At 41.4% G+C, this 27,419-nt stretch overlaps 2 protein-coding genes across 4 annotated transcripts in view; one reads left to right on the top strand and one right to left on the bottom strand.

Moving 5' to 3' along the window:
- Positions 1-1,353: 1,353 nt before the first annotated feature.
- KCTD18 (potassium channel tetramerization domain containing 18) lies at positions 1,354-18,471 on the bottom strand. Of its 3 annotated transcripts, none has more exons than XM_034785658.1 (7): positions 18,372-18,471; positions 16,600-16,802; positions 14,251-14,462; positions 12,449-12,642; positions 10,621-10,715; positions 10,061-10,160; positions 1,354-5,727 (listed from the first exon to the last, which is right to left on the bottom strand). In XM_034785658.1, exons 2-7 carry the CDS (start codon positions 16,754-16,756, stop codon positions 5,160-5,162), a joined length of 1,326 nt encoding a protein of 441 aa, XP_034641549.1. In that variant the 5' UTR covers positions 16,757-16,802; positions 18,372-18,471; the 3' UTR covers positions 1,354-5,159. The 3 variants fall into 3 exon arrangements, with proteins under 3 accessions (XP_034641549.1, XP_034641546.1, XP_034641547.1); XM_034785655.1 differs by having other exon boundaries at positions 10,061-10,169; XM_034785656.1 differs by lacking the exon at positions 18,372-18,471 and adding an exon at positions 17,735-17,755 and having other exon boundaries at positions 10,061-10,169.
- The window catches only part of SGO2 (shugoshin 2), a 39,444-nt gene continuing 30,426 nt past the window's right edge, over positions 18,402-27,419 (top strand). Inside the window, exons 1-4 of the mRNA XM_034785659.1 lie at positions 18,402-18,539; positions 24,424-24,502; positions 25,604-25,769; positions 26,536-26,650. Of these exons, the coding sequence (XP_034641550.1) occupies positions 24,494-24,502; positions 25,604-25,769; positions 26,536-26,650 (290 nt within the window). The 5' untranslated portion in view covers positions 18,402-18,539; positions 24,424-24,493. The remainder of the gene's footprint in view (positions 18,540-24,423; positions 24,503-25,603; positions 25,770-26,535; positions 26,651-27,419) is intronic.

Below are 27,419 nucleotides of genomic sequence, written 5' to 3' on the forward strand. Positions count from 1 at the left end.
TGGGATACTTCAGGCTGACTCCCAGGCCCCAAGTCAAGCAGGGCTGTGTCTATATTGCAAAGTGATAGGACTCAGACCGTGGGGCCTGGCTTAATGCACGCTCAGACCCTCCAGGCCTGCAGGGTCCTGGGACCCTGAACCTGGGTCAGGGAGCTAACTTGCATGAGCCATCAAAATTTATTCACTAGAGCAAACCAAACAACATTTCCCACAAAGCTCACAAAGCAGCCAGGCTCTAAAACTTCATCTCCTGAGACTTCCCTCTCACCCCTAATGCTACTATCTTATCCTCCTCTGACCTTTTGCCTGAAGTGAACCTTAGAATGCTACTGCAGGGCTTTGCTATAGCTGAAGACCCATACTGCCTCACAGCCTACTGATGGATTATTACTGCACTTGTGACTCCTTTAATTACTTGTAGGAAGGCTGGCTGGAGCCTATAAGCCTCATTCTCTCTCGGACTTTCAGAGATGTACCACCTCCTCCTTCCTGCTCAGTTTCTCAGGTCAGAGCTTGGACCTTCATAAATTGAAGAGAGAAGAAAGGAAAAAAAAAAAAAACCTATGAAATTTTCCTTTCACTGGGAAACATCATTCTCTCTCTTCCCAGCCCTGGCTGAACTGCAGCCATGGTGCACTAATGTGTTGGGTGCTTAAACAGAAATAATTTAAAACTAGTTTCCTCTCTTCTCTGGCAAAATGTTGCAAAGTGAGACCACTACAGTGATTACAAAGACAAGAGACAAGACATTAAATATCTATTGTATGCAATCTCTGCCTCCCAGTCTCTCCCAGGAGGAAGACTTCTCAGTGCAGAGAAGGAACTAAAGCCTAGCCATGTATAGCCCCATCAGCTATGCCATCTGGCTGCTCAATTTATCCATTATTAGTTGTCTGTTTTCTTGTAGGGGTTACAGCAATGGTGGGTATTAAGGAAGGATTTGAAATGGAACAGAGTATTGGGCTTACAGATCAGTTTAGGATTGGCATTACATGAATAAGGGCAAGCGTGGAAGAAATGTAGATATGTGTGGGAGAAGCAGACAAATGGCCAGGCATAGCTGATGTCATTAGCAGAGCAGAAGAGATGACATAAAAAACAAGACTGAACTATCATAATGCTGGGTTCAGAAACAGGCAGTTTCCCTTCAAGTAACATCCTATTTGTTTATAAAAAGCTATTTTAACAGTTAGCTGAACCCAATACTAGTTACTAACTCTGTAATATTTCTGTGACTTAGCTGAATAACTGTTTAGCACTATCAATACTCTCCTCCTAGACATTCAAAATGAACATGTGCCTATCACATGAAACAACATTGATTTGTTTCAATTAAATACAAATAAATTCTCCATATTTTGAAGCAGTTTATTGAATTACAGCTGTATGAATCACACCTACTGTTGGTGATAACAGGCTTCTGTCTCACAGCCCCATGCTCAGTCACATGTGAATGAGTTTCCAGGCATTAACTTGGAATGGTACTCTTCTGCATACCTAACACTTGCATTGGGTTGTTGGAAAACACAAAATTCTGCTTATACAGAGGGCTGAAGGAGTGACAATGTTAACAAAAAAAAGACAGCAATGTTTAATCCATCAAACTAAATAGGCAATACATTTTATACATGAGATCATGGCCACTGGACGCTAGTAGTCAACACAATGGATTGCTAGATAGAAGTTATCTTCTGAATTCAGTTTCTTTTATAGATTTAACTTGGTACATTTTTCAAAGTACCCTGGTTATTAAGCACAATTTGATAGACCATGTAAAATCCCAAATGAAGAACCAACTCTCATCTTTAATACAACTCTCCCCCATGTTACCTGTATCTGCGTAAGAGTTTGAGTGCAGATATACAATGCCATACAGGACATCCTTTGCTGAAATAGACCATTGTAATTTAATGTAGCAAACGTTCAAGACATTAGGCCCCATTCTGCATTTTTGGAGGGAGGGGGAGGGGAACCACAGGAATGTGAAAAATCTGCACAAAAACCTTTAACTTGCAAAGATTCTGCCCAATGTTCCCTCCTCTCCAAAACACCAAGTGTGCCCCATGCCATGAAAACTACTCACTGAGTTGGCAAGTTTCTTTTGGTTTCAGGTTACCTGCATGCTCACAGCCAGGAGCTAAGTGCAATTGCTGCTCCTCACTAAAAATCTCTTTTGATAGTTATAGGTTGGAGCTAGTTAATACATAATTCTATCCAAGCACAAAATTATACACACAGTGGTTATGTGAAAGGGTGCAAGATCTCGCTTTACAGATTTAAAAAAAATGGATCAAAATAGATACTTATGCCTCCAAGTAAAGGAAAGCATGTTTGTGCCCACTCCATTAATGATGGGCTTGAGCCAACTTCCAGTTATGTCAACAGGGAATCTGATCAATCCCTTTAAAAAGAAAGCCTGTTCTACTTCCCCACCCGCAGGCTGCTCGACTGTTTCATCTACCAGTTGAATCTTGTCAAAAATTAAATTGTAAACTCTGATGCAGGGCCTGTCTTTACTACAAGTACTTACAATGTCTAGCACAATGGGGGACCTGACCAGTGCCTCTAAAGGCTATTGTAATGACTTTATTTATTTCTCCTCCAGCAACCTCAGATGGAGTTTCTGCCATTTATTTCGGTCTTGTGCTGGACTGTTCAGGCTTCTGAGTGTCATGTTATGGATTTGGCAGTAATACGTATTTAATAATAATAATACTTTACTGCCAAGGAAGATTACCTAGAGTCAATAGTGAACTGATGCCAGCACAGAAAATTCCACAAGATTTTTTCTGAGAGAGAGAGAGAGAGAGAGGAAGGCCTGGTCCATACTAACCCCCCAATTCGAACTAAGATACGCAACTTCAGCTACGTGAATAACGTAGCTGAAGTCGAAGTACCTTAGTTCGAACTTACCGCAGGTCCAGACACAGCAGGCAGGTTCCCCGTCGACTCAGTGTACTCCTCTCGCGGAGCAGGAGTACTGGCAGCGAGCACTTCCGGGATCGATCCGGGATCGATTTATTGCATCTAGACAAGACGCGATAAATCAAACCCAGAAGATCGACTGCTTACCGCCGGACCCTGAGGTAAGTATAGACGTACCCAGAGAGAGAGAGAGAGAATTCCAGACTATTGCTGATCTTTACTGTAGTGTATGTTTTTAAATCTTTTAAAATCATCAAACATTGAAGACCAGGTAGGAAGGAAATATTCAGTCTTAGGAAACTTATTTTAGAAAGATAAAAAGTACATTACAAACAGCGCCATTATAGAACAATGAAGTAATGAGTAAACAAAATTGAATATGTATGAAAAAATTGGTGTTTCATTCAAACTCTCTTCTAACAATATTTCAGACTCTAGGCCTATGGACACAAGGTACTACACAATGTTAGCATTTTTCCGTAATGTTTGTTCTTTTCTACATAATCAAACTTTCATTTAAAAAAAAAAAAAATCAAAGTTTCTATCTTGGGCCATTAAAGATGCAAGCTGGCCTTCAAAATGTACGTTGATGGTCAGAAAACTGCAGTTTTGCCAACTTTCATGATATTTGGTGTTTTTCTTAGCGCCTCAGCTACAGGAGGCACATTATTACATGAGAATCTCACCTTTTAAAAAAATAAAATAAAAGCGAAGTTTCTAGCCCTCATGGTTGCAGAGTAAAGCTTGAAAAGTCTCATGATTTAAGTCCATCATGTGATTTTTGAACACTTGGGGTTGGCAATGTTAAAACTCTTTTTAGTAAAGCAAGACCAGCAAAGATATGCACTATATAAATCTCATTAAGCAATGCTGGTCTAAACACCCAAGAAGAATCAAGGCACTTCAAGATATTGGTGCAAATTCTGCTTTGCTACACAGGTGTAGATCTGCAGTACCCATTGACTTCATTGGTGTTCCTACAAATGTACACTGGTGCAACTGAAAGCAGTATTCAGCCCATATTTTTGTTGTTTACCCATTTTTCAAACTCTGCTGTTTTGTTGTCTGGGCTTGAAAGAGGCTGAGCTTGTCCCTGCTCATATATCAGAGTCCCGCATATATGAAGGGAGTGGGGGGAGAACAAAGCAATCACAGCTGTGCGTCTGGCATAAGAGCCTTACTGCAATTGTAGGACAGGATGGACCATAACGGTGCAATGCCAGGCTGTTTCCAATTTCTAAGGAATACAATGTAAGCCTAACTCGCCCATTCAATTCCCTGCTGGAGAACACTCCCCCTTGGGAATGTATGTCTCAATTCTGTGAAAAGATCCTGCCCTGTTGCTTCCATGACAAGCTATTTCCCCTTACATTTCCTAGTCTCTCCTCTGTGGCAGGTGGGAGGATGGCTCCTTTCATTGCTGTTAAACTGCTCTTCCTATATTCTCCCCCCAAAAAAGCACTTTGAAGCCAGCAACCCTGCTCCTTACTCTTGGTAAGTCAGATACCTTTGCAATGTCTAGTATTTTACATACCTGGAGAGTAGAAGACTGAGTCGGGCTCTAAGACTGGATCTCCCCCATTATTAATTAATGTGACCTATTTTTTCCAATTTGAAAATATAAATTTAGGAACCTAACCTTGGTCTCAATTTTTTTTTAAATCTTGACCTTTATCAATAATGGAATTAGCTAGGTTTGGTTTGCTTGTATGCGTGCATATTCTATTTTTAAAAGACAGTAACATCATGGCAACTTGATTTAAGTAAATATCTGAGAGACGGTGACCATGTATTGCAAAAATGTTTTTCAAAATCCACACATCCTGCCCCCATCCCCCAAAAAATTAAAAGTAAAGAGAGAAAACTCACTTACTATACATTTCAAAACCTTTTGCCCATGTACTTTTTACTATTTTTCTCCACAATTGCTTACCAGCTCTAGTAATAAATTATAATCCAGGATGTGTCCTTTGACACCAGGGTCAGAAACTCTTCGTTTAGCAGATTATGCCAGGAAATCTCTGCTAAAGAATTAAACATCATCATCCTAATAATAATAATAATAAAATAATTAATGGAAATATCCCATCTCCTAGAACTGGAAGGGACCTTGAAAGGTCATCGAGTCCAGCCCCCTGCCTTCACTAGCAGGACCAAGTACTGATTTTGCCCCAGATCCCCAAATGGCCCCCTCAAAGATTGAACTCACAACCCTGGGTTTAGTAGGCCAATGCTCAAACCACTGAGCTATCCCTCTCCCCCCGTTTGTCATTCTCCAAATTATTCTTGATCTTACTATTCACTGTTGATATACTGGATTCTTTCTCTCTTAGTGATGTAGAAGTAGTAGGAATTTCAACAGCAGGAACTTCCTGTTCATCTGTTTTACTCAGTGAGGAAGATGACTGAGATGGTGACACAATACACAATGGAGTCCGCTTCAGTTTTACCACACGAGTGGTCATGGGTTTCTTAGACATTGAGATGTTGAATGTAGTTTGATATGCTGCCCCATTTTCAGCACCTTCAGTTCCATAAGATGCCTGAGAACTTGTAGGCACTGATGGGCACGTTGCAAGTTCAGTTTTTGGCACTACTTTGCGCTGTACCAAACTATCACTGATGGGTCGTTTAAGAGATACCACAGAATGTGAAGAAGTGTTACAGGCAGCTACCTTTAATGAAGCAGAATTCTTGACTTTGATGTGGGTACTTGTTGAAGGACCAGAAAATCTAATTGGTTTAGGACCAGCTTTAAAGTTTTGACCATCTTCCTCCTCTTCAGTAAAGTCTATTAATCGTCTGTAAAACAAAAGACTATGTCGTAAAGGAGCAATCTAGGTGTTTTAGTTGTTCTATGCATCACACATAATTAAGCTATAATTATGAAATGGCTTGTCTCCAACATTCATCCACAGATTTGATCTTTTGTTTATTCCAAGGTCAGTTGTAGTTACTCATTTATGCTACTCCAAGTTGTTAGCAGTCATTATTTCCTATCAGCCATACCCCCACATATTTTTACCTGCCATGAAAGGTTTTTAAGACAGTACTATAAGAATATCTTAAAAGGAGATGATATACAGAAAGTGCTAGATGAAAATGCATGAGAGAGTAGTGAAGGAGAGAACTGGGAGGATAAAAGAGTGGGGGAAGTTGAAAATATTCAGCTAAATTAGGGTATGGCCAAAGGTCACCTGTGATACCCAATAATAAGACCCCAATATATTAAAAAATGAAAGACCTCAGGTACATAAGAGCACTGACAAGATTACCAACTTAAAGAGTGTAAAACAGCTATAGGAAAAGCAAAGGTCCCAAATGAAAAGAAGATTCCACTAAAGACTTTCAAGAGAACAAATGAAGGGTAAGTGAAGGAAAGACACAATAGGATCTCATAAAAAAAAAGGCAAATTTATGTTCTTGGCAGAAGTAGCTAGCATTTCTACAATGTTCAACAAACACTTTCTCTCAGTCTGTGTGGCAATGGAAAATGAACAGATGCCAGGAAGATTTAAATTCATCAGGGATATAATAAAAATAAAACTGGTGGAAATCCAGGTCACACTGAAACAGCGGATGAAGAAATTAGAACATTTAAGGGGTGACAAAATAAGGGCTATATTTGATCCAAGCCAAAAGTAGGTCAAAGAGAGAATTAGCAAATTTATATATAAACCTCTTGGGGGGGAGGGTTAAAAAGGGGAGCACAGAGTTTGCAGTGAAGCCTATATAATTTTGTTAATACTTTTAAAATGTATTAAGGCAAAAGCCAGCAAACTATTAATCCGTAATGCTGACTGCCACAGTGAAAAAGACAAGGAAATTCTCCTGTTATCAATGTGTAACAAAGCCTAGAACACTGAGTATGAAACAAACTATACGTATTTGCCATAGGGAGAACTTTGGGGAGTTGACAAAGAAAAGCTGTAGATATGATTGCCCTGAACTTCAGGAAAGATTTCTGTAGTGATCACCAAGAGACATTCACTAGAAAGTCAGTACTATAAATAGAATGTGAAGTTTGTGAACTACCTTAGTAGTGAAAGAACAGATTTAGATATAGGACAAAACAATGGATGTTCTTGTGAGTACTCAACGCTTTGGAATAAAAGGGATTGGTGAGTGCCCCATGGATTCACATTGGAAGAATTAACAGTATCAGAGATCGTTATTCACTAATTTTGTAAAATTGAGAAGTCAAGATGAAGGATAAAGGCAATACTATTTGGAATGATTTGCAAAACCAGTGTAAGATAATGAGGCAAAGGACATTTTTTAAGAGAGACACACGAGAAGGGAATGTATCCTGCATGTCCATATAATACATACCAGAACAAAAGGAGGAAGGGGAGAGGAAATGAAAACTAACAACCTAATCTTCAACCCACTTCTTATCAGCGGTAATTAAGAGGAAATATTCCCATAGGAATAACTAGGATTATCTAATGTAAACTAAAAGAAATTATACAGTGCTTCATCAGAATAATGGGCTAGATCAAGGGTTTCAACTGGGTGTCTGAAAATCCCACTGAGCAGGAATCACACATTTGTGCTTCTGCATATTGACTGCACCTATGAAGACGCATCAAAGCACACTGAAATGGACTACAATGATACCATTCTACTGAGTTTCAAACTCCTTTACTTCTGCATCGTGAGAGAGGGATGGAGGTAAGTGGAGGAGACAGTGAACATACGAATACAAGGTAATAGAATATGGAAGTGTACAGGAGGGAATGGAGGCTGCTTGGCAATCTAATGGGAAAACAGATAACTCAACTATGACACAGAGACCCCTTGGAAAGGAAACCCTGTTTTTTATGAACAACTCTCACCTCAGACCTGACAAACTCATTATGCCAAACAAATATCTTGCCTGATATTTATCCATAAAGAACAACATGTAAGGTATCTACAGAAAGCATCTAACTTTTCAATCTTCATAATCATTGTGAGATGTACATATGGGTAATATTTAAGGAACAAGCAACAGAGGGTCCTGTGGCACCTTTAAGACTAACAGAAGTATTGGGAGCATAAGCTTTCATGGGTAAGAAGCTCACTTCTTCAGATGCATCTGAAGAAGTGAGGTTCTTACCCACAGAAGCTTATGCTCCCAATACTTCTGGGAGTCTTAAAAGGTGCCACAGGACCCTCTGTTGCTTTTTACAGAATCAGACTAACACCGCTACCCCTCTGATATTTAAGGAACAATGTATCTATACTGAAAGTATGCTTTATGGACTTGGAAAAAAGTAAAGATTAGTCATGGGGATGTCTTAGCAACGGCCAATTTGGGCAAGAGGGAGTTACCCCACCCTGTATGGCCAGCAATGCAATGCAAAGTTCAATTGTTTAGCCTTGTGCAATACTAAGACTTTGAATGGGAAACCAGCAGAGGCAATGAAAAACAGCCGAAACCACTCGAAGGGGAAAAAAAAGAAACTTTACACCAAGACAGGATTTACCCTATGAATAGAAAACAAAAGATTGTTTTGAATATAACAGGGTGAGGGGAAGGACCTCCATTCACTGAGGAAAACCCCTGGTGATGGTGGGGGATGTTTTCATTAATATTTGCATCCTGGTTTGTCTGAAATCAGCCAGCTCTGCAAAAGACCAAACTTTGGGGAGAAAATCTTCTTCGTTACATAGGAAAGGTAATCATTGATAAGTGTAGACCCAAGTTTGCGTTTTATGTTTTGTTAGTGTTGTAACCACTTGTTTCTACCACTCTCTCTCATTTCTAGTTAAACCTTTATTCAACAAACCTTATTTTGTTTTGTTAAAAGTACTCACAAGTGCTGTGTGGTTTATAGGTTTGGTGGTCTAAAGTAAACTGGCAAAACTGGGGTACACTGGTCCTTAGGGAGCAAAAGATTTGGAATTTCTGTAAGTAGCCAGTGCTAGGGACTGAATATCACGGGGGGAATGATGTGAGGAGATTAGGTGCGCCTACTGTTAACCTGCCAGGTGCAGTTAGCACTGACATAATCCAGAGAAGAATCCTTGAGTGGCTGAAAGGCTGGGGGTACCAGGGAGCTGACACCCAACTACCACAAGAAAGACTGCCTCGCCCTAGAGGCATGGGATAACAAGGTAGCTCACAACCCTGGGTACCCTGAGAACCATCACACCAACAATGGACTAGGAGTAATGCAGGGATCACTTTTATGTAGGATCCTTCAGAACAGGGTAAGAATTAAAGGGTATCACCAAAAAAAGTGAGTAGGGAAGAACACCAGCACAAGAAAGAACAAAATAAAGAAGAGGAAAAACTTGTGGAAGGAGTGGAGAGATAAGTGCACAGAAACTCTAGATTCAAATACACAAACAAATCATACTGGTATAATTAAGGAGGCAATGGAAGGCAAGAAATAAACAAGTGAATAGTTAAAACTTTAGGGCACTTTTCAGATAGACGTTTCATTTGGCTGCCAATCCAATTAACAACAGATAACTGGATCAGTAACCAAAACACAACTTCTCTCTAAACTTTAGAACCTTCTCTGCCCATTTTAAAGTGTGTGTTCGTGAGGTAGGAGAAGGACTGTAGAATAAGGAAGACCTTCCCACAGGCCAAAATTAAGTTAAATTTCTTCTACTGAGGTCAGATTTGTAGTTCTCTTCCCCCGATAAAAAACAGATTTTATAGAAATGAAGGTGTAATGAAGAGACAGTGAAGAATGAAAGACAGAAACTTGAAGTTCATAATTATTTCAAAAGCTTACTTAAATGGAGTCTAAAATTTTTAATAAAAGAGACTGAGGGCTTGTCTTCACTACCAGGGTAAGTCGACATAAGTTACGCTATTAAAGCTACATGAATGCGCTACTCCAGCGACGTAGATTAGGTTGATTTACCCCGGTGTCTTCATTGCGCTGCCTTGACAGGAGCCGCTCTCCAGTCAACTGACCTTACTTTTCTCCGAGAGCTGGAGTACTAGGGTCAACTAGAGAGCGCTCTCCCATTGATTTTCACTAGACCCGCTAAATCAACTCCTGCTGCATCGACTGCAGCAGGGTTGATCTCCCCATAGTGAAGACAAGCCCTAAGTTGTTTTCTCTTATAAAAGCAGTAGTGCATTCTACGGTGTATCTCAAGTAATCAGAGTTTGAATCAGTGAATATACCTTTTACGAACTGGAGACATATGATGGAGACTTCCTCTCAAAGGGCGTTCTTCAAGAGTCCAACATTCTATCAGCTGGGGCATTCTCCAATAGCTGAAACCTGAAGTTCCTAAGACAAGATACTTAACAACATCTGAGGGAACATACTCAATGCATGTGTATATATGTAAAAGCTAAGAATTATTATTATATTCAAGACCTCTGCTTTAGAATTATAACTGACAGGTATCTGTGCATTAATACTATGTGTCTTTTAGGTGTTCCTCCCTTATGTTGGCCAGCCTATCGCACCTTTGGAGATAGTAGCTCGTAGGATATGAAGCTCAATACTCCTTGAAATTCTTCTCCATTCAACATTCCCAGTTTAAGGAACACCTGAAAACGTGTTTTTCAAAAAATGACTAAGGTTGCTCACTTACCTCATGCCATTACTGAGTTACTGAAAACATTCAGAAATGTAATTTTTTTGTCATTTGGTGAAGAACAAAGCACTTGGGATTTCTTATACTTTCCTACAGAGGTGTAACTACTAAAATGGAAGAAAAAAATTAATACTGTACCTTTCCCTTCCCAGACATCAAAAGCATCCATCATCTTTTTCAGTTCACTCACTGAATAATAACTCCAGATGTATTGGACATTATTTCCAGCCTCTCTAGAAATATTTTAAAAGTAAAAATTATGTATTAATCTAGTTTATACTTTTTAGACAACATATGTTGTATGAAACCCTCAAAACAATATTTCACTCCCTTCCTTTACCCACAAAGAATCAAGGATTTCTTAGTAGGCTTTTTGCAAAGCGGGTATGAAAATGTTATACTTTAACATCCTTTTCATTTCTATAAATCCGTACCCCTCTGATTTACCTGTCTTCTGCAAAAAATACCCACTGCTGAAAATGGGCATCAGCCATGCATGCTGCTGAACTCATGCTGAACATGTTTTTTTGTGCAATGGCTGACGTGGACAAATGGTTTATCAGTTTCAGAAACCTGAGCTGAACAAAATTTGTCCTTGCTTATACTTGTAGCTGAAAAGTGTCCAACTCCAGCTTAACTGCACCTGCTGCTGACATGAATTGTCAGCAATTGGTATTTATTGTATAGACATGCCTAATGACTTCTGACTCCAACGTTTTCTGAAGGGAATTGATTGACTGTTAGGACTACTTTCCCCAACCTTTTTTTTTTCCCCCAGTTTTTTTTTTTTTTTACATATAATCAGGTTTTGTTCTCACATTTACTACTTTGTTGTTGTTTTTTTCACCTTCGTCTCATCCTGTGGCTGTTTCACAAAAGAAAAGTTACAGAATTCATGACTTAGACCTGATCCTGCAACTCTCAATGACATGAGTAATTACTATTTAGAGTGACAACCTGGTGGGGAACAGACAGTTAATTCCATACATGCCCAAGTATTTTGGAAAAGTTAAACTTATTCCAACAAAAAAATTAGGAAAACCTTTATTTTACAAGAATTAAATTATCTATATGAAATTTTCCCTTCAGCTTTTTCTACAGTATATTTGAATCTATGCTTTACTTATATCCGACAAACCTAAAACCTTTATTTTAAGCAAAAAAATCAAAATATGTGTAGTGTTACAAAACACACGCCCCTTGGGTGTACCATGAGGTACAAGGTTAAAAGCAGAGTGCTTCCAGCCACCCAAAAATATGTAGATGTACTAGTAACTAGCATTATTATTATTATTCTTAAAATGCACTACGGTTGTGGTATTGAAGAACATGATTATAGAATCGTAGGACTGGAAGGAACTTCAAGAGATCTTCTACTCCAGTCCCTTGGTCTAATAATTAGTTCTGCCTTGAGTGCAATCTTAATAGGTGATTGTCTAACCTACTCTTAAAAACCACCAGTGATAGAGATTCCACAATGGATTCTATGTCCTTTGATAAGTCTGGGCATAAATTAGGCAGTTTCCTTTTGCCTTCATTTCTTCATTCCCCTGTTGTCTATCTCTTCCTCCTGTCTTGTCAGGTAAGATTTTAAAATGTGACTCCATTATTAACTAACAAACATTGCATTTGTTTTCTAATCTGAGTAAGGATTAATATATACAATTTTTCACCACTATTTAATGCAAGTATCTGCCTAAATGAAAATGTAATTTTAAAAGGGAAAGATGTTTTTAAAACAGTCCTTAAAACAAAATGAGGATTTACAGTAAATGTAAACTGGCCACCTTTTGTGGGCTCTAATTATTGTACTCCCTGCTTAATTTTAGATCTTTACTTTACTAATTTCCAGTAGTAACAACAATGTATTAACTAGATGCTTTCCAAACAGAAAAGAAGGTAGGATCCCACCCTGAGGAACTGACAATCTCATTTCAGTATGCTCTCTGATGTCCAATCATCTTACCTTTTGTACATATTTTTATTATTTATTCTTCCTCCCAGTTCCTTGTCAAGTACATCAGTCCCATCAGCTTTTGTGGCAAACACACCTATAATTCTACTCTCACAGCTTGCTCCAGATGTGTTGAGATAGTGCAGAACCCAAACGGTCGGCTTGGTGCAGGCTAAACCGTAAGAATCACAGAAGTCTATCAAAGCCTGGGGAAAAAAATATAATGTTGTTATACTAAGAATTTTTTTAAAATGACTACATTTAAGTCACATTTAAGTTTATTTGGCTTTAGTAATGAACTCTACTAAGTAAATCAATGGTGCTGCCACATCTAGAAAAGTGTGTGCAGTACTAGTCTTACTACCTCAAAGAATATTGGAAATTGGAGGAAATTCAGAGAACAGCAACAAGAATGATTAGGGACATGGAAGCAAAACTCAAAAGACTGTAATTGTTTATTTTAGATAGGCGCTGAATAAGAGGAGACATGATAAAAGTATATAAAATAATGGTCTAGAGAAAGTAGATCAGCTTCTGTTCGTGGTGTCTGGATCCTCACATTTAAATGTGATAGGTAACTTGAGCTAATTAGCAATCAAGCATAGTAAAAAATATCCTCTAGACAAGCCCTAATACAGTGAGTGCTGCATTGTGTTCCTTCTGTGCCTCAACAGAATAAACTAAATTCTAATTGCCCTCAGTTGCCATAGATTCATAGATTCTAAGGCCAGAAGGGACCACTGTGACCCAGACCCAGTCTGACTATATGTATAACACAGGCCATAGAACTTCCCCCACATAATTCCTAGAACATCTTTTAGAAAAACATCCAATCAAGATTTTTAAAATGCCCGTGATGGAGAATCCACCATGACCCTTGGTAAACTGTTCCAATGCCTAATTGCTCTCACCATTCAAAACATATGTCTTCTTTCCAGGCTGAATTTGTCTAGGTTCACCTTTTAGCCAGTGCATCATGTTATATCTTCCTCTGCTAGATTGAAGAGCCCATTATTAAATATTTGTTCCCCATGTAGGTACTTATAGATTGTAATCAAGTCACCCCTTAACCATCTCTTTGTTAAACTACATAGATTGAGCTCCTTGAGTCTATTATTATTAGACATGTTTCTAATCCTTTGATTATTCTTGTGGCTTTTCTCTGAATCCTCTCCTATCAACATCCTTCTTGAACTGTGGGCAACAGAACTGGACAGTGTTCCAGCAGCACATACTAGTGCCAAATACAGAAGTAAAATAACCTCTTTACTCCTGATATGTCCCTGTTTATGCATCCCTGAACTGCATTATCTAATTAGAGTTTAGCAGAGTGGCACTGCAATGGTTATGTGGGATGATAGAAGAAAATTAAAATACACAGTTTGTCTTTCAGATCTCAGGAAAAGTTTTCAAGGCTGACAAAAGAAACATCTTATAAAGTGATCGAATTAAATCTGAAGTCACTGAAACACAAACATCGAACTTCACAATGCCAATTTTACAAAGTCACTTTTCACAGAAGATCTGCATTTGAAACTGAAGGTAAAATTTAGAGTACTGCTTTACAGAAAATGTTGACAATTAATTTTCAAAAATACAAACCCATGAAAATAGAGGGTGCAGAATGAAGAGAAATGCTGGTGTATCCTTAATTACCATGACTCTATTAGCAATTCTAATAAGTAGCAAGTGATTTCTTCCTCTAAAACTCTGAGTTGATTGATGACATATACAGGTTATTCAAATATTATTTGGTACCAACTGAACAATATGAATTATGGAACACTTTTAGAAACATAAGAAAATGCCAAGACCTTTTTAAGTTCTATATTTGACCTTAAAGAATATGTCTCAATTTCATTGGCTAAGTGGTCAGACAGACTGTAAGGATAAGGGATGCCAAAGTAATCTGCCTCTTCCTGCAATGCAATTCGCGTTTGTTCATCTTTAGGAATCCGAACTTCTCCATGAAGATAATCTAAAAGGTACTCAAAGAGGTTTCCATCTCGATCAATAAGGCAAGCCCCTGAAAATAAAATAAAATCTTTTAAAATACGGTTTGTAACTAAAGGCAGAATTTTTGTCATATTCTACCAAATTATCAAGTGGATCCTTTAATTAATAATGTATCAAGTGGTGAATATATATGACTTCCTTAATAGTTATTTAAAAAGGTATCTTGCTTGGGAGTGGTATCCTTTTCCCAGCAATATATCATCACTTATTTTAAAACTGCTTCTTTGCTTCTCTACTGTATTTCTTAATTTGCAGATGAACAAACTAAACTCCCAATCCTACAATCCTGGGGTGGAGTCCTATGCTAGCTGGAGTCCTAATGAGAAATCTGGAATCAGTCTAGGCAGATCACTTTAAAGGATAAGGGCCTAAAGTGATTGTACCAAATATAACCTTACAAAACATGTCTTCTATTTAAATGATAAAATCAAACTAACTCTAGATGCATCCGATCTTGCTCTTAGGGAGTCAATATCAAGTTGAAATCCAGTCTGCTTCAAAAAGAATTCAGTCATTTCATCTGCAGTACTGCACTTGTCCCTAAGTTTCCCTTTTTGACTTTTACAACATTCTTATTTGTTTTTTCTAAGATCCACGGAAGCAAAAGGAGAAATTGACTGTACAGGGCCAACAATTAAACTGATTATATACAAAGTGCTGTTTTTCTCTGTCTTTCGGTTACAGTAATCTTACATGTAAAAACAGATAAAACATTTCAAACAGAAGTGATTTTTAAGTTGACTGTGTCCCTTCATAAAAGTGAGCACACAGTAATGAGTCTAATTTTGCCTCCAATCACAGCAGTGCAACCCCACTCTTTGCAGTGAGGCTGCATAGCGATGACTTAATGCAGAATTTGATTCCACTGAAAATAGTTTAAATCAGCTTTTCTTATCTAACTTCATTGCTAGTTAAAAAAATGCAGTCTTCTTTACTGGCAATGATGCATTCTGGAAGTTACTTTGCACCCTTAAAATCAATCCCTTCAAACAATTTTTATGGTATGAAGGCTCATTAACCATATCAGAAAATCATTCATTATCATTTAACTTTAAAGTTTTCCATTGCATTTTAAAAATTAGTGATAACACTTAATTTACGCCAACTTTGGAATATAATGTTATCGTGAACTCTTAAATTCTCAATTTCACTTTTCTATAAAGTCTAGAGATATGTCTGCACTGCAACAAAACACTTGAGGTGGGCCCAGGTCAGTTGATTGGCTTGAGCAGCAGGGCTATAAAATTGTAGTGTAGATATGGAGCTCAGGAGCTCTGAGACCCTGCAATAAGGTGAAAAAGTCCCAGAGCCTGGACTCCAACCTAAGGGTATGTCTACACTGGAAACTTCAAAGCGCTGCCGCGGGAATGCTTCCGTGGCAGCGCTTTGAAATGCGCTCCTGGTAATCCACCTCCACGAGGGTACTAGCTCCCAGCGCTAGGAGCCTGTCTACACTAGCGCTTTAAAGCCTCAGACTTGCTGTACCCAGGGGGGTGATTTTTCACACCCTTGAGCCAGCAAGTGAGAGCGCTATAAAATGTAAGTGAAGACAAGCCCTAAGCCTGAATGGCTACACTGCATTTTAATTTGAAAAACAAGAGGAGGCTAGTAAACGTCAATTAATCATAAAAGATTTTATCCCTAAAAACTAAACATAATTTTTAAAGAAAAAAAGTGCTCTCTAATTTTGTGGTGTCCCTAACTGAAGGTTAGTGGCTTGATTTTTTCAGAAGTACCTAGCACCCACAAATCCCACTAAATTGATGGAATCTGGAGGTGTTCACCACCTCTGCAATTCAGGCCACAGGATTGTATCCAAATAGCAGCTTTATAATTTATCACTATTCCATCCTCTTACAGTGTCTCTGATTCTGGAGACTTGACTCAGATTACTTGAGAAGTATTCTTGTCCCTTTCTATGTATTACTTTTATTTATTTTTCTATTTGTAACCAAAGTTTTCATAGGTGCCTCTCAAGATTGAAAGAATATATGATGGCAGTTTCTGCCTATAAGCTACAGTAACTAATACGGTAGCTCTATAACTTGAATACTGTGTAACATAGAAAAGTATTTAAACTGACAATTTAAACTGATTCTAAAGCCACCTGAGCAGATGTTAGATATTTACAACTTAGATTTATTTACCAGACTCATCTATTTTTAGAGGAAAACGTCCACTGAACATAGATGCTAGCATTGAATCCTTAAAGCGGCATAAAGATTTGCGTCTGGCTGTGTACACACAACCTCCCACATTAAGTCGAAGAATATCTAGCACCTCTTCAGTCTTGCAGTCTTCCATTGCATTTGCAAATTTCAATATTAATATAGTTATGTTCTATTAAAACCTGTAATAAATTTGCAGAAATAAAAGTAGTTAATTCTGATACAAGGAAAGCATATTTCATACAACACATTTAAGTAAATATTGTTCAACTTGAGCATCTTAATGTAACACAATAAAACAAAGCCAAAAAATACTGTACATCTATCTTGAAAATTATCCTAAACATTTACTAGTGCCCAAAAGCAAATCATCTGCCTTTATGCCAAAGTTAAAAAAAAATTGTATATCTCTCTAACTCAGGAAAAAAAACAAAAAATACCACACACACCCCACTACTCTCCCTAGGCAAATGTGTACGTAGAATTTTGCCTGGCCACTCTATAATGTGAAAGTAGCGGTGGACAACTATGGAATAAAAATCTTAGGTATTTTTGGAAACATTTTAAAAATAGACATTGGTGAAAAACTTCATAGTTCAAAGGATTAGTAATGGGATATGGTGCCTTTTGCCTCTTCAAAAACCTGTTTTTAATTTGTGTTGCTGAATACAGGGTGGTGTTGTCAAGAAGTGGTTTCACCAGTCATACGGCACTGAGTTGACTGCAGATGAGGGCCCAGTATGATTTAGATTTTGGCATAAGCATCAGAAGAGAAACGTCAATATTTGTTTTTAAAAGTATACATTGTGTATATTAATACTTTTCATTCAACCCTTCTGAGGATCTTCCAGTCAGTCACAAGTATGAACTGATTACACCTTGCACTATCACTAGAGGAGATAAAAGATATATTATAATCCTTTTTATTATGGCAGCCATGACCAAAGCAGATTGGCAACTGTTCCACTGGATTCCCATATTGCTAATCTCACTGTCGGGCGCAGCAGCTGCCTCCAACGGTGGCATTTTTTTAAAAAAAGCCACTGCACTTCCAGTCTGTGCAATGATATTTTATTCGTGAACAGAGTGGCGGCGGGTCACAAGTGCTCTTTACCCTGTGACGTCTGTGCTACACCTGGCTACACACAGGGGGTGTAGTTTTCCCTTGGTTGCGGTGTAATTTCATGTGACAGGCCGACAACAACCCAGCATCATACAACGATCAGGGAGTGCAACACCCGCCGTGGCGGGAGTCTCCATCTGCCTTCACACCCCGAGCGCGGCCGGGTTTACGCAAAACAACCCCAGGGGGCGGTGGGTGCCGCCCATGACCGGCGCCTGCCCTCAGGCAGCCCCCTCCCGCGTTCCCCCCCACGGGGCAGTCGGGCGAAGCCCGGATCTCCCCTCGCTTCCCGCAGCCGGGCTGCTGCAGATCGCCGCGCTCGGCCCCGACCGGCCGGCCTGACCCGGCCCCTCCAGCGGGGCGCGGGGGCGGCGGCGCTGCAGGGCTCCCGAGGGGAGACGCCGGCCCGGCTCCGCCGTGGCGAGCGCCGTATTTCACCTAACGTGCGCGCCGGCCCAGGGGAAGCGCAGGAGCAAGGCCCTTCCCCCTCCCCGTGCGCGGGGGCGGAGCGGGCGGGTTCTCCCCTCAGCCCCCCTCAGCGTAGCCCGCGGGAGAAGCCCGGCCTCGCTCGCGCGCAGGGGCTGGGGGCGCGGGGCGCGAACCGGCGGGCGCGAAGAGGAGTCAGTACCTGCTCCGCCGCCCGCGGGGCTGGGAGAGTAACCGAGCGCAGGGCCGCCGCCGCCGCTGCCACCACGGGGACTGTCCGCAGCCCGCACAGCGCCACCCTGCGGCCCCGCCGGGAGCCCAGCGGCTGCGCCTCGGAGCCGGGGCGTGGGGCCAGGGGAGAGACGGGACAGTGGGTGCTGCATCCCCACCCTGCCCCGCAAACTGCCCCGTATCCCCCGCGGGGGGATCCGCACCGCGAATCTGCCCCAGTTTTCATGGGCGTGACACCCCCCCCCAACCCATGTGATCCCTACCTGGGGAGTGAGGTTACGGGGGCAGGTCACATTTCTCAGCGCTAGTGTGTCAGGCTATCTGCAGACTCCAGTGGAGAGAGGTCCGTGTACTTAAATGTGTAATCAGAGTGTGAGAACATAAGAACGGCCAATGGTCTGTCTAGCCCAATGTCCGGTCTTCAGGCAGTGGCCAATGCTTCAAAGGAGAATGAGCAGAACAGGACAATTAACTGATCCATCCCCAGTCATCTAGTCCCAGCTTCTGCTAGTGAGAGGCTTAGGGATACCCAGAATATGGGGTTGCAGCCCTGACCATCTTGGCTAACAGCCACCGATAGACCTATCTTCCATGAACTTATCCAATTCATTTTTAAACCCACTTATACATTTGGCCTTCACAATATCACCTGGCAAAGAGTTCCACAAGTTGACTAGGGGTACGTCTATACTTACCTCCAGGTCCGGCGGTAAGCAATCGATCTTCTGGGATCGATCCCGAAAGTGCTCGCTGTTGACGCCGGTACTCCTGCTCCGCGAGAGGAGTACGCGGAGTCGATGGGGGAGCCTGCCTGCCGCGTGTGGACCCACGGTAAGTTCGAGCTAAGGTAGTTCAACTTCAGCTACGTTATTCACGTAGCTGAAGTTGCGCATCTTAGTTCGAAGTGGGGGGGTAGTGTGGACCAGCCCTAAGTTGTGTGAAGTACTTCCTTTTGTTTGTTTTAAACCTTCTGCCTACTATTTTTATCGAGTTAGCCCTGGTTCTTGTGGTAGGTGAAGGGGTAAATAACACTGCCTTGAGCACTTTTTCCACACTGCTCACTATTTTATAGACCTCTATCTTATCCCACCTTAATTATTGCTTTTCAATCTTTCCTCTCATATGGAAGCTGTTCCATACTCTTAATCATTTTTAAAAAGCAACAGAGGGTCCTGTGGCACCTTTGAGACTAACAGAAGTATTGGGAGCATAAGCTTTCGTGGGTAAGAACCTCACTTCTTCAGATGCAAGTCCCAGTAATTTTTGTTTCTCTTCTGTCTATCTTTTCCAGTTCTAATATATCTTTTTTTGCAATGGGGTGATCAGAACTGCACAGTATTCAATGTGTGGGTGTACCATGGATTTTTAGAGTGGCATTATAATATTTACTGTCTTATTATCTATCCTTTTCCTAATGGTACCTAACATTCTGTTAGCTTTTTTGACTTCCACTGCACATTTTTTTCAGAGAACTAGCCACAGTGGCTCCAAGATTTGTGTCTTGAGTGGTAACAGTTAGTTTAGACTTCATCATTTTGTAGGTATAGTTGGAATTATGTTTTCCAATGTGCATTATCTTTGCATTTATCAATATTATATTTCATCTGCCATTCTTGCCATGTGAGTTACTCAATCTGACCCTGATGCATTTGTGGTTAGGGTCTTTCTTGGGCAGGAGAATGAAAAGAGGACTCCTTTCTGTGTGTTTGCAGAGACCAGCCACCAAGCCAGTTCTATGGTGACATAATATGGTCCTGTGACCTTTTTATCTATTAGATGTTTCACCAGAAATTAGATCATCCTGAGCCAGAGTTGGAGGGGCTGCAGGAAAAGTTTGGCTAGCAGTGTAGCGTATGTGCACTCCAACATATGGCCAAGTGCGGCAAGGCATGTTCATACAGTTGTAGCTGGCTGTGATGTAAACTGAAGTAAGACTTGGTGTAGAGACTAGAAGGTTCTCAGGCAGGTGCTCTTTCTGATGTGAAATCAACCAGTGCCCCTATGAAAACCTGTGGTCTGCAATGGAGCAAGTGATGACTTTTCATAGTTGACTAAGAGGTCCAGCCAGGTGACTAGGTCCCAACCTGCTGATAGAGTTGCCAACTGTCTACTCACGCAAACCCAAACACCATTGCCCCCCCCCCAAGCCACACCCCTGCTCCGAGGCCCCCCCTTCTTTCTTTCCTCCCTCCCTCTGTCACTCGCTCTCCCTCACTCACTTTCACCAGGCTGGGACAGGGGGTTGGGGTGCATGCAGGGGTGCAGGCTCTGGGCTCCGGGGTGGGGCCAAGGGGTTCAGAGTGTGGGAGAGGTTTCCAGGCTGAGCCTGGGGAAGAGGGTTAGGGTGCAGGAGGGGGTGCAGGCTCTGGGGAGGGAGTTTGGGTGCGGGCTTTGGGCTGGAGGTGGCAGTGCTTACCTTGGGTGACTCCTGAAAGCGACTGGCACATCCCTCTAGCAGTGGTTTCTAGGCGGGGAGAAGAGAGGCAGGGGTCTCCACGTGTTGCCCCTGCCTGCAGGCTCTACTCTTGAAGTTCCCATTGGCTGGCAACTGCAGTCAATGGGAGTTGCAGAGTCTGCACTCGAGACGGAGGCAGCGCACAGAGCCCATGGGCCACAGGCACATGCTGGCCACTTCCGGGAGCGGCACGGGGCTAGGGTAGGCAGGAAGCCTGCTTTAGCCCCGCTGCATCACCGGACTTTTAGCGCCTAAAATCTCCTGGTTTGACATCAGTAGCCTCTGGGAGATAGGGCCTGTTTCCAGGAGATTCCTAGCGAAACCGGGAGGGTTGGCAACCCTTCTTGCTGATGGCTCCTGTTGTGACTTGCTTCTGATCAGCCAGTCATCCAAGTAGGAGTAGATGTGAAAGTTTTGTCTTCTCAAGCGGGCCACTACTATTGCAGGGCATTTTGTTAATATTATTGGTGCTGTGGAGAGTCTGAATGACAGTCTCTTGTACTAGTAATGGTTTGGTCCCTCTGTGAAACTCAAGTACTTCCTGTGGGATGGGTGGATGGCTGGCTGGCTATGTGGAAGTACACATGCTGCAAGTTGAGAGCCATGAACCAGTCTTGAGCCTGAAGATACTGAATGACAGAGGCAAATATAACCATCCTGAATCATATATTAGTCTCCTCAGGTCTAGGATAGGACAAGGACCACCTTTCTTCTTCAGAGTAAGGAAGTACAGCAAGCAGAAGCCTCTTCCTCTATACTTCTGTGGAATCTCTTCTACTACTCTTAGATCAGTGGTTCTCAAACTTTTGTACTGGTGACCTCTTTCATACAGCAAACCTCTGAGTGCGACCCCCCTAATAAATTAAAAACACTTTTTTATATATTTAACACCATTATAAATGCTGGAGGCAAAGCGGGGTGGAGGCTGACAGCTTGTGACCCCCCAGGTAATAAGCTTGCAACCCCCTGAGGGGTCCCAACCCCCAGTTTGAGAACACCTGTTTTAGATGAAGTAACAAGGTCGCTTCTTTTTGTAATAGACTCTCATGAGAAAGTTCCCTGAAGAAGAATGGGGCAAGGAGGTGGGTAGGAAGGAGGCTGTGGAAGTGTATGGGATGGCCATGGGTGGCTATAGCCAACACCCATTTGACCAAAATGATATGAGACCAAGCCCAGTGCAGCGGGACAAGGCAGCTCTAAGGTAGTTGCTGGTTCCTGATCAGCTCTGATGTGGCTCCTGACATTACTGTCAAATTTGCTATCTGACTGACAGGGCAAGATGTATGATGGAAGAAGCAGATGACGGGTGTCTTTTTACAACCATGTTAGTTTTTGTTGCTGATAGTCTGCTTGTCACTAACTCCAAACAGGCTCTGTTCAGAGAAAGAAGGTGACTGGGATCCATGAAAGACTGCTGCTTGTTGTCCCCTGAGTAGTTGCACAAACCAAATAGGTGGAATGAATGCAAAATCCCTCCATCCCTCTTCCGCTTCAGCCTCAGCTGTCCTCAGGTTTTGTGAGCCCAGTGCACAGCTGGTTTATGCAGGAATGTAAAAGGATTATGGCCTATTTTATAGAGCTCTCCTCCTACCAGGTCCAATTTTGCTCTTGCTGAGTCAGCTCACTCCCTGGGTTAATTCTGTCTGAGCTCGCTCAAGGAATCCAGGGAAGCACTTTCCAGCAGGGTTAGTTGTTTTATTTAAGTCTTCTTAACAAACAAAATTAATACCTTGCAGACTCTTCCCTCAGAAGTCTGTGCAGGTTGAGTAGTCCCTTCCCCAAGTCTGTCCCTCATTCCAATAACTCCAATAACCAAAATTTCCTGGCTCTTACCTCAGAGTCTCAGGAATAAAGGACTCCACATGTTCTGTCTCCATTCTGTCGATTTGGCTTCCAGAACAATTCTTTTCTGTAGTAGTTCCAGTGACAATACATTGGGAGTACTGCCCCTGGTCCTTCAGCTTTCTGGAGCATGTCAGAGTCTCTCCATCCAGTTCCTGCTGCCCTCTTTTATAAGAATCAGCTAATTAAATTCTAGCTGTTTCTCAGGTGCAGTAGATGGAACTAATCAGTCAACTGCAGGCATCTGACCCCAGAGGAATGGTATTCCTTATACCTTCACAAGGAGTAAGGGTCTAGTGCATATATATTGCACAATTATGCACACGCCCTTTACACAATTTGCTCAAATCATTAAATAGTTAAAGTTATTTCATATAGGATTTTCCACTTAAATATCTCAGGCTCTGTCATAATTTGCAAACTCTTTTCAATTTTCAAAAGAAATAAATATAAATCTCTAAAAACGGTACTGAAATAATCATTGCTTGTCTTCCTGTCAGTATCCCAGTGTAAGTATTGCGATATACCAGAGACATGCGTGAGCACCCTAGAAGACTTCCAAACCAAAATATCTCGACGTTCATAAATGTAGCAGGTCAATGAGATTATGCAAATCATTAAGAATTCTGACTACAGTCCCACATGTGTACCTTAAGGAGAGTTATGATGGCTTTTTAACCTTGTAAGAATTCAAAAGAGCATGGAATTGGAAGCCAGTATCTTCTGGGTTCTTATCGCCTCTGCCATTGGCTTAATATGTGGACTTGAACATGTCACAACATCTCTGTGATGCCATTTACCCATCTGTAAAATAATGTTAATGATACTTACCTGTGTTACCAATTTCAAGGGGACCTCTGAGCATTGATTGGTTTGAAGAGTGCTTAGAAGAATTAAAACACCAAATAATGCTAGTATTAGAGTGTAACAGACTTTTCTTAGATCTAGACAATGATATTCAGCATAGCCTCTAATAAAAAAAAGTCTCAAGGTTTACATGAACCCTCCAGTAATCAAGGGTTCAGATAAACTAAATGATGTTTCTGAAACCTGCTAAAATGGGGAGGGGCATCTATCTGTTTGACTGCAGAAACAGCTAGAGTGGGGAGGGACAACAATGCTTTTGGGTAAGTGTTGTTTGGATAATTGTGATTGTGCTGAGAAATAAGACACAAAGTATGTTGGTGAAAATTCACCAACAGAGGGCATGCAAGCTTGTTTTTTTATAGCTGAGTGTAAATAAAGGGATAGCCCTACCCCCCTCTAATGAGTGAGATTCGGATCATATAGTAAATGCTCTAAACATGAGTTTGTTGGAATCCTATATAATATGACAAATGATGTTATTTGTCTATTGTTGAAGACATTGGTGGTAAAATACTGAGTTTTCATCCATGCATCGTCTCCTTCACTCTTATGGTGCTGTAGAAGAGTGTAGATCAATGACCTCTATGACCCATTTGGCATATCTTTTTTTTTCCAAATCAACAGTTAAAGGTGTAAGTGCATAAAAAGTGGATTTTCATTAAAATAGCTTGTTTATTAATCTGTGTGAGTATTTAAAATCCATATTTGAATTTAGCTGAGCTCTCAGGTGTTCACATGGTCCCCTATTCTGGACTCAGTATTAAATTATAACAAATAGGTGTTAATTAAATATCTCTGTTCAAGGTTTCAGACTGCAGTGTGAAGATAATGTTTTTTTGTTTTGTTTTTTACTAAACAGGCTGTAGACACAGAACGGCTTTCCTGGGATCCAGTGGGTCATCCCCTCATGCACCTGACTGGCGTTAAACATGTCACTGGTAAAACTATACCGTGATTACATCCGTGTTATGGATGAAGAGCTCTACTTGGCTTTAGTAACCAATTTGAGACTCCATGCAAAGATCACGTAGATGCATAAATAAAAGTTAATACAAAAAAGGGTTGTAATATAAAAGGCCAAACCCTGAAATCCCTATGAAGGCAAAATTCTTATTGATTTCAGTGGGAATTTTGCTTGTGCAGAAAGCACATGATCATTCTCAAAGTCACTTAACATAAGTCTCAGTAGTTTTCAGTGGACTTTAGTTATGATTCCCTTATACAAACATAGTTAAGATTTGGGGGGAAAACCCTTACAAGAAGGTTGTTAGCAAGAAGCAAACATTAAAAAGCCAGAAAATTCAAGGTTATGATTAAAAGTGCAAGAAATGAAAACACTTAAGTGTAAGACATATTACACTTAAGCTACTTTAATTCTGCCCCCTTGACAATTTCAACCTTTCTTTGTTCCTTTCCAAGCAACATGTAGGTTTTTTACTAGGAGAATCCACTAACCTATCTTATTGTTGTTTTTTTATGTCTCTCTTTTTTTTTGGGGGGGGGGGGGGGGGGGAAAGGATTTGCTATAAACTATTTTAGTATGTACATAAAGCATTTAGTATTTTTCCCTAGTCAAAATGAAGGATCTTTTCATTCTTATAAACCCCTAGGGTGAAATTGAAGGGCCATTATTGAACCCCCTGGGCAGTACTCACTCCCACTGTGGTGGATTAGACCATGTATTTGCCCTGTCAAGAGCTGTTAGACTATGCATGTGTCTCAGTAGTTTTGAATGGACCATTCATCCAAATGAATAGGAAATCCAGGATTTCAAGGGTGGTTGGCTATAGAGGAGGTGCCCACAGGACATGCCTATTACCTGTATATGCCTGGGACATTATATCCACTTGCATTTGATGTATTAATGTAAACAGACTTTGAAATAATTACTTGTGTAATTTTTTGACAATTGTTAAAATCCAGTTTACTGGTATTTTACATTTGTGCTAATATAAAAGATACCAGAGTCCTGGCTGAGTTCCCTCTTGTGGCACAGGCAACTGTGTTTGGACCCACATGCTGGATCTATGTGTTTCTAGGTTCCTTTGGGTCTGGACAGGCTTCAGTCACAGTCTCTGACCTCTCAGGTACGCTTCCTGGGCACAGACTCACTATCTGGTGCCACTTCTAGGGAATGGATCCCTATGGTTCAGCTCGCAAGATACTCCAGTGGCTCAAGTACAGTTTCCCCAGAGCAACACCCTGGTGGGTACCCTGGTTTTTAGTTTAACCCTTTGAGGTCATATGACAGTTGAAGCAAATCAAACAGACTTTGTAGAATTTCTAAACCAATCATCACTCGTTTACTTATAGACAAAGTACAGGAAATACACAGATCTAGGCAAAATAAGAAACACATGTACACAATTCCCACCTTCAGAGTCCTCGCTACTCTTGAGCATTCTTTGAGTTTTGGTCACTGCCTTTGGTGCATCTTGTGGACCCCACTCCCTGTCCTAATCCTCTCTTCCTGTTCATGGAGTCTCCCCTGATTCCTGCAACAAGCAGTCTGGCCAGGTCAAGCAGTCAAAAGGTTCCCCTCACTCATGACATCATCCTTTGTGTTCCCTGAATCTTCCAGAGTCTGGGTTTTTGTTGTTGTTTGTTTTGTTTTGAAAGCCAGTTCCAACACTTTGTTTCTTTTTTCCTTCTCTTCTGCTGGGTATTTTTCACTGCTCCAACCATTCCACCTGCAGACAACCTGTGTAGAACTTGATTTTCCCCTAGGCAGCATCATTCCATTGTTCAAATGTGCTGTCATTTGAATGGAAGACTATTCAGGTTAATGACCTGGGCTGGGAGATATGCGACTCCAGCCCTGACAGCAACTGGCTGATTTGTTATACACTGACACATACAGTGATACAACACTTTCATAAAATCAACCAGAATTCATAAATTTCACATAGACATACAGTATTTCCAAAACTGTCACAGAAGTCTTATCAAAAAACTTTGTTTCCTCCATCAGAGGCCATGTTACAAATATGGACTGGGATAAAGGGGAAGATTGACCATTTGAATATTTCGTTTATGGAACTGCTTTCTCTGAGGTTGAAATTGACTATCTTACAGGGGATCATAAAGTAATGGTAATACTACTTTGCATTTCTATAACACCTTCCATCTAAGGATCTTTTACTAGAACTAATAATGAATTAAGCCTCTGTTGTGAGGCAGACTGGGGCCCGGATGCAGAGGGTGGAATTCAGGGAAGGGGGTCCGGATGCCGGTAGGGTGGGGCTCAGTGCGAGGAGGGCATCTAGGTTCAGAGGGGCTATGGATGCACAGGAGGTGGATGGGAGAGCAGCTCCTCATACAGAGAGTCCTGTGGCACCTTTAAGACTAACAGATGTATTGGAGCATAAGCTTTCGTGGGTGAATACCCACTTCGTCAGACACATGCCAATACATCTATTAGTCTTAAAGGTGCCACAGGACTCTGTTGCTTTTTACAGATCCAGACTAACACGGCTACCCCTCTGATACTCCTCATACAGTGATCCTTCCCGCCCATGGCTGAGAAGCAATGGGGGCAGGAAGCGGGAGGGGGTGTGGAGCCTCCTGAAGCCGAGGGGAGGTTTCTGGGGCTGGGTCTGACCAGCTTCAGACACTCCTTGCAGGGGAAAAGGAAGTCCTGTCCTCCTTCACCCCAGCTGGGACTAGCAGCTGAGCCCAACACAGGGTAGGAGCCACCAGCCGGGGCATCCCCAGAGCTGCCCCCCTCCTCGGTGATTTACCTCTCTGCTGGCTGCTCCAGGCACCCAAATTGATGCGCCGCACTGCTGGGGAGGGACACATGACTGCTCTTGTGGCTTCCCTTTGCTTCCCCATCATTTTCTGGGGAGAAGCAAA

Source organism: Trachemys scripta, chromosome 11 (assembly GCF_013100865.1).
Source record: "Trachemys scripta elegans isolate TJP31775 chromosome 11, CAS_Tse_1.0, whole genome shotgun sequence".
In the NCBI taxonomy this organism is placed as follows: domain Eukaryota; kingdom Metazoa; phylum Chordata; order Testudines; family Emydidae; genus Trachemys; species Trachemys scripta.